Consider the following 7389-nt stretch of genomic DNA (forward strand, 5'->3'; position numbering starts at 1 on the left):
GTGCCACCCTCAGGACAGACCCCTCTCTCTGCAGATATTGTCACAAGGGAGGAGTTCCTCAGAAAGCAGAAGACAGAGACCATCATCTACTCCCGCGAGAAGAACGCCAACACTTTTGAATGTGTCGTTCCTGCCAACATCGAGGCTGTGGCAGCCAAGGTAAGGGGGTGCTGGGGTGCTGGGAGGCTGGTCGGGGCCATGACACCGGCCTGATTATCCTTGTGAAGCCACCTGGGCCATGGGCGAGGGTGGGGTGAACAGTCGCTCTCACCTCCTCATGGCCAAACTGTCTCGTTCCCCTCCTGTCTACACCTGCCCCATGTTAACTTTCCATGCCCTCATTCTCTGGGCTCTGACGTGGGTTTAGATTTTGGAACTGCCTTCTATTTTAGATGGCTTCCTGGTGCTGGTATGCTAGTTTGCATTGTTTAGGGGTGTGTGTGTCTGGCTGTGATAACAGGACCAGAGGTAGAGAGGGAGCATGTCAGAGCGAGAGATAGGACGCACAAGTGGGTGGCAGTCATTGCGTCCGCCAAACGAGAGGAAACCAGGACATCAGAAGAGTTATTGGCAGTAATGCAGAAAAGGCATCTGTGCAGATGTGACCCTCATCAGCCCTCAGCATTGGGTTCTTGTTCAAGAACTCAATGGAAGAAAAGCTCTCAGCCTGTGGCAGTGGGATGCTACCCCAGAGTCCTGGGGGGTTGGCTCCATGGTGGACAGTGCCCTTGGGGACAGCAGTGTCAGGTGCCCAGCCAGGAACTCCATGCTTGCCACCCCCTGTGGCAGTGGGATGCTACCCCAGAGTCCTGGGGGGTTGGCTCCATGGTGGACAGTGCCCAGCCAGGAACTCCATGCTTGCCACCCAGCTGATGGTCACTCCTGTGCCCTCTCCACATTGTCACTTACACAGATAAGAGCACAGGCAGAGCCATCAGCCAGCCGGGAGCAGTTTGTTGTTTTTAAAAAAGTCTGGGACGTAGCAGATTAGAAAATTCTGATAGCTGGAGTGGACAGGAGGTGAGCAGGCCGGGTTGGAGCCAAGATCGTTTTAGCTGAAAAGGTGATGCTGTCTGATGAATCTGTGCCATTAGAAGTCCAGGTAGTGGCTACATGGTGACGGGTGGGTGATGGATTGAGATCACAGTGATTGGAAGGTAGCCTGAGAGGGCTCTGGGCTGGTCCTTTCCACCTCTGGACCTGGGTATGTTCAGTTCATGAAATCCATTGAGCTGTGCACTTAAAATTTGGGGAAAATTTTGTTTGCTTTTAAGTGATGCCTTCAGCAAAGCAGGAATTGTCCTTTCTCAGAAATGACAGGCTCATGGTTAAGAACACTTGCAGATACCTAGGACCTTCCAGCCTGCCTCACATTTCATGTGTTTTCCACCCTCTCGCTAGTATTGAGAATGCCTTTGAAGGCCAGTACAGTAGCAGGTGTTTCATCCAAACTTGTTCACGCTGCCTAATTCACCCCAGACTGTGCCTGGTCTCTGCTGATGAGATCGAGATCGCTGTGCTCAGTAGAGTCACGCAAGGTGTCCAGATGTGCGGGGGCCTTGTCTCCCTGAGGCCCAGCTTCACCTTGGGTTTTTATCTGGTTCAGCCAATGGCCCTCAGGGCTCTTCCCACCACCGCCCCATCTGTCCCCTGGAGCCTAATGCTATGTCCAGTCCCCATCCGGGTGCCCCCATAGGTTGGGGAAGGTTGGGGCCCCCTGCTGACTTCTGGCTGCTGTGCCCACAGAACAAGCACTGTCTGCTGGAGGCCGGGATCAGCTGCACGAGGGACTTGATCAAGTCCAAGATCTACCCCATCGTGCTCTTCATCCGGGTATCTGAGAAGAACATCAAGAGGTTCAGGTAGGGTCTCCCCGCGCCACCCCCTCCTCTCCCTAACGTCTCCCCTGGGTGCTTTTGTCCCTCCGCCCATCCCTGTAGTAAATCTTCATTGAGGGCAGGACCCCAGTCCAGGGCAGACACAGCCCCTGACCTTGCAGTGGAGACAGTGACTCATACATGTAGGACACATCCAGTGGAGACAAGCACTAGAAGGGACAGGGTGGGGTGCCACAACACCTGGGTGGTTGGGGAGGGACATGAGGATGAGCCCACAAGACCCACTGCAGCGAGGGGAGGGCAGGGCAGACGTTAAAGGAGAAGCAGTCTGGGCAGAGGGAACAGCGGGCACCCAGAACCTGAGGCAGGGACAGCCCCACGGACTGCAGAGTTTGGACAGAGCAGAGAGAGGAAGCGGGTGTAGACCAGGAAGGACCATCTTATTCCNGATAAACTGATGGATGGGTAGATGGATGGTGGGTAGATGGATGGATGAATAGATGGATGGACGGATGGATAAATGGATGGGTAGATGGATGGATGAATAGATGGATGGATGGATGGATAAACTGATGGATGGGTGGGTGGATGCTGGGTAGGTGGATGGAGGATGATGGGTGATGGGTGAATTGGTGGGTGGGTGGATGGATGGATGGATGAAGCAGGAGATTCTTCATGATTGGCAACTGGTGATCAGAATTGCACCACAGCGCCTGAGCTGCTTTGTCCGGCAGAACTTACTGTTGAGAAGCCAAAGCACAAGTATTTACTAAACACCTGCTGGGTGGGCTGCCATGAGGAGTGAAGAAGTGTCACCTCGGCCCTGCCCTCAAGGAGCTTCACCGTCTAGTGGAGTAGACAAGATTCATTTAAACATGGCTAGAAGGGGATCAGACAACAAGTTCTGTAGAGCCCAGAAAGAGGCAGTCAGGGCCTGGGTGAGACAGTCCACCCAAGACCACCTTGTGCCACCCTCAGGACAGACCCCTCTCTCTGCAGATATTGTCACAAGGGAGGAGTTCCTCAGAAAGCAGAAGACAGAGACCATCATCTACTCCCGCGAGAAGAACGCCAACACTTTTGAATGTGTCGTTCCTGCCAACATCGAGGCTGTGGCAGCCAAGGTAAGGGGGTGCTGGGGTGCTGGGAGGCTGGTCGGGGCCATGACACCGGCCTGATTATCCTTGTGAAGCCACCTGGGCCATGGGCGAGGGTGGGGTGAACAGTCGCTCTCACCTCCTCATGGCCAAACTGTCTCGTTCCCCTCCTGTCTACACCTGCCCCATGTTAACTTTCCATGCCCTCATTCTCTGGGCTCTGACGTGGGTTTAGATTTTGGAACTGCCTTCTATTTTAGATGGCTTCCTGGTGCTGGTATGCTAGTTTGCATTGTTTAGGGGTGTGTGTGTCTGGCTGTGATAACAGGACCAGAGGTAGAGAGGGAGCATGTCAGAGCGAGAGATAGGACGCACAAGTGGGTGGCAGTCATTGCGTCCGCCAAACGAGAGGAAACCAGGACATCAGAAGAGTTATTGGCAGTAATGCAGAAAAGGCATCTGTGCAGATGTGACCCTCATCAGCCCTCAGCATTGGGTTCTTGTTCAAGAACTCAATGGAAGAAAAGCTCTCAGCCTGTGGCAGTGGGATGCTACCCCAGAGTCCTGGGGGGTTGGCTCCATGGTGGACAGTGCCCAGCCAGGAACTCCATGCTTGCCACCGAGCTGATGGTCACTCCTGTGCCCTCTCCACATTGTCACTTACACAGATAAGAGCACAGGCAGAGCCATCAGCCAGCCGGGAGCAGTTTGTTGTTTTTAAAAAAGTCTGGGACGTAGCAGATTAGAAAATTCTGATAGCTGGAGTGGACAGGAGGTGAGCAGGCCGGGTTGGAGCCAAGATCGTTTTAGCTGAAAAGGTGATGCTGTCTGATGAATCTGTGCCATTAGAAGTCCAGGTAGTGGCTACATGGTGACGGGTGGGTGATGGATTGAGATCACAGTGATTGGAAGGTAGCCTGAGAGGGCTCTGGGCTGGTCCTTTCCACCTCTGGACCTGGGTATGTTCAGTTCATGAAATCCATTGAGCTGTGCACTTAAAATTTGGGGAAAATTTTGTTTGCTTTTAAGTGATGCCTTCAGCAAAGCAGGAATTGTCCTTTCTCAGAAATGACAGGCTCATGGTTAAGAACACTTGCAGATACCTAGGACCTTCCAGCCTGCCTCACATTTCATGTGTTTTCCACCCTCTCGCTAGTATTGAGAATGCCTTTGAAGGCCAGTACAGTAGCAGGTGTTTCATCCAAACTTGTTCACGCTGCCTAATTCACCCCAGACTGTGCCTGGTCTCTGCTGATGAGATCGAGATCGCTGTGCTCAGTAGAGTCACGCAAGGTGTCCAGATGTGCGGGGGCCTTGTCTCCCTGAGGCCCAGCTTCACCTTGGGTTTTTATCTGGTTCAGCCAATGGCCCTCAGGGCTCTTCCCACCACCGCCCCATCTGTCCCCTGGAGCCTAATGCTATGTCCAGTCCCCATCCGGGTGCCCCCATAGGTTGGGGAAGGTTGGGGCCCCCTGCTGACTTCTGGCTGCTGTGCCCACAGAACAAGCACTGTCTGCTGGAGGCCGGGATCAGCTGCACGAGGGACTTGATCAAGTCCAAGATCTACCCCATCGTGCTCTTCATCCGGGTATCTGAGAAGAACATCAAGAGGTTCAGGTAGGGTCTCCCCGCGCCACCCCCTCCTCTCCCTAACGTCTCCCCTGGGTGCTTTTGTCCCTCCGCCCATCCCTGTAGTAAATCTTCATTGAGGGCAGGACCCCAGTCCAGGGCAGACACAGCCCCTGACCTTGCAGTGGAGACAGTGACTCATACATGTAGGACACATCCAGTGGAGACAAGCACTAGAAGGGACAGGGTGGGGTGCCACAACACCTGGGTGGTTGGGGAGGGACATGAGGATGAGCCCACAAGACCCACTGCAGCGAGGGGAGGGCAGGGCAGATGTTAAAGGAGAAGCAGTCTGGGCAGAGGGAACAGCGGGCACCCAGAACCTGAGGCAGGGACAGCCCCACGGACTCCAGAGTTTGGACAGAGCAGAGAGAGGAAGCGGGTGTAGACCAGGAAGGACCATCTTATTCCTCGTGAAGGTTTTGAGCAGAGGAGTGACATAGTCTAACTCAGTATGCAAAAGGCTCCCTCTTGCCTCTGTGTTGATAAACCCAGGTGAGGATGACAGTGTAGGGCCAGGGTCCTGTCTGGGAGACCATGAGAAACAGTCTGACTCTGGACCTGTGTTCAAGGTCGAGCCTGCAGGGTTTGTGAAAGGGTTAGCTATGGGGTTTGAAAGAAAGAGAGGATGGCCCTGAAGTTCGGGGCCTGAGCAATGAGGACAGACCTGCCTGTAAGTGGCACTGTCTTGGACCCCCATCTCTCTTCGTTCACGACTACAAAATGAATGTCATGACCCCATTTTACAGAGGGGGAAACTGAGACTATGAGAGGTTAGGCCACTTCGTTCTTTTTCACCAAATATCTGCTGAGTACCCATTAAGTGCAAACGAGACAAAAATCCCTACTCACCACCTCACACCCATCAGGATGGCCACTAGCAGCAAACCGAAAATGGCAAGTGTTGGAGGATGTGGAGACATTGGAATCTTGTGCACTGCTGATAGGAATTTAAAATGGTGCCGTGAAAGATAGTACAATGATGCATCAAAAAGCTAAAAATAGAATTACCGTATGTCTAGCAATCCCACTTGTGGGTACACACCCAAAAGAATCAAAAGCAGGGTCTCAAGACATCTGTGCACCCGCGTTCATAGCAGCATTATTCACAAGAGCTAAAAGGTGGAAGCAACCCAAGTGTCCACCGATGGCTGAATGGATAAACTGAATGTGGCCCATCCACACAATGGAATGTGATTCAGCCCTAAAAAGGAGGGAAATTCTGACACGTGCTGTAACGTGAGTGAACCTTGAGGACATTGTGCTGAGTGAAAAAAGCCAGTCAGAAAAGGACAGATACTGTGTGATTCCATGTACATGAGGTCCCTACAGTAGTCAGATTCATAGAGACAGAAAGTAGAAGGGTGGGTGCCAGGGGCTGGGAGGAGGGGAAGTGGGAGTTCGTGTTCAGTGGGTGCAGAGTTTCAGTTTGGGAAGATGAAGTAGTTCTGGAAAGTGGTTGCAAAATAGTACGAATAGACCTAGTACTACTGAACTACATACCTTAAAAATAGTTTAAATGACACATTTTATTTTATGTTTATCTTATCACAATTAAAAACAATTTTTTTTAAATCCCCACTTCTTGGGATTTCCATATGAAGGACATAAAAGGACAGAACACCGTGTGTTAGGAGGTGGTGGACGCTGTGGAGCTTCAGGGCAGGGAGGAGGTGGGGAGCAGCAGCGGTCAGTGGGGTGGTCAGAGGTGGTCAGAGAAGCGAGGGGGACTCTGGCACCACAGTGGCTGGGCAGGTGGGCACTGCATCAGCACCACTTCCTGAGGCTTTCCCAGGGGTTGGCAGACAATTGTCCGACACCATGGCAGTCCAGCCTCAGCCACAGCCCCCCACGTATCTCTCCTGCCAGGAAGCTGCTGCCCCGGCCTGAGACGGAGGAGGAGTTCCTGCGCGTGTGCCGGCTGAAGGAGAAGGAGCTGGAGGCGCTGCCGTGCCTGTACGCCACGGTGGAGGCCGAGATGTGGGGCAGCGTGGAGGAGCTGCTCCGCGTCATCAAAGACAAGATCGCCGAGGAGCAGCGCAAGACCATCTGGGTGGACGAGGACCAGCTGTGAGACGGGGGCACCCCTGAGTCTGAGCGATGCCACAGGGGGCGAGGGGGCATCTTGCTGCCCACAGAGCTGCCCCAGCCTGAGGACTCTGTCCTACCCAGGGATGGAGCCCCTCTAGGGAGTCCCCAGGGACGGATATACCTGGGGAGGGAGGAGCAGGATGGGTTTATTCCACCTGAGGCTGACCTGGCTGAGTCCTTTGGCCCATCTGGCATTAGCAGAGAGAGAGGGCCAAGCAAAGGACACCAAGCCAGGGGCCGAGGCCAGCCAGCCCATCAACACCGGAGCAGCAGTTGAATGTAACACATGGGACAGGTGTGCTACCTGTAGGGCTGGGACCCCACCAACCAGGGTGCTCGCCAGCCTGGGGATGCAGGAAAAGCACATTCCCAGGCAGGACAGGCGGGGGAGGGGAAGGGTACCATGCTATTTCTGTTGCATTAAAATTTCTCCATTTCTTTGTTTTCAACCTTTTTTTTTTTTTAATTTAAGAGTTTGCAGAGGTTTTCAGCTCTAGCCATCTTCCTAACCTGAAAACCACTCCCAGCAAGATTAGTTTAGGCCTAGAGGGGGCTCAGTCCCCATGTTCTTGTGTAGGGTGCAGGTAAGGTGACAATACATCCCAGTTTTCACAGGACAAGCCTGATTTACACCTGAGTTTGGGGCATAATTATTAATAGCACCCCCTTTAACTCAAATGCATCCTGATTTGGAAGATAAATTATATGGTCACTCTGGGACAGGCCCATCCTTT

At 53.1% G+C, this 7389-nt stretch overlaps 1 protein-coding gene across 1 annotated transcript; it reads left to right on the top strand.

Annotated features, from left to right (window-relative positions):
• Positions 1-47: 47 nt before the first annotated feature.
• CARD11 (caspase recruitment domain family, member 11) lies at positions 48-7104 on the top strand (the record flags this gene model as incomplete). Its single annotated transcript, XM_008566750.1, has 6 exons — positions 48-159; positions 1747-1862; positions 1941-2020; positions 2838-2962; positions 4437-4552; positions 6434-7104. Coding segments are annotated over 6 exons (754 nt in total), but the record flags the coding sequence as incomplete, so codon positions are not given.
• Between the last annotated feature and the right edge of the window lie 285 nt (positions 7105-7389).

Source organism: Galeopterus variegatus, unplaced genomic scaffold (genome assembly GCF_000696425.1).
Source record: "Galeopterus variegatus unplaced genomic scaffold, G_variegatus-3.0.2 Scaffold267, whole genome shotgun sequence".
NCBI lineage: Eukaryota > Metazoa > Chordata > Mammalia > Dermoptera > Cynocephalidae > Galeopterus > Galeopterus variegatus.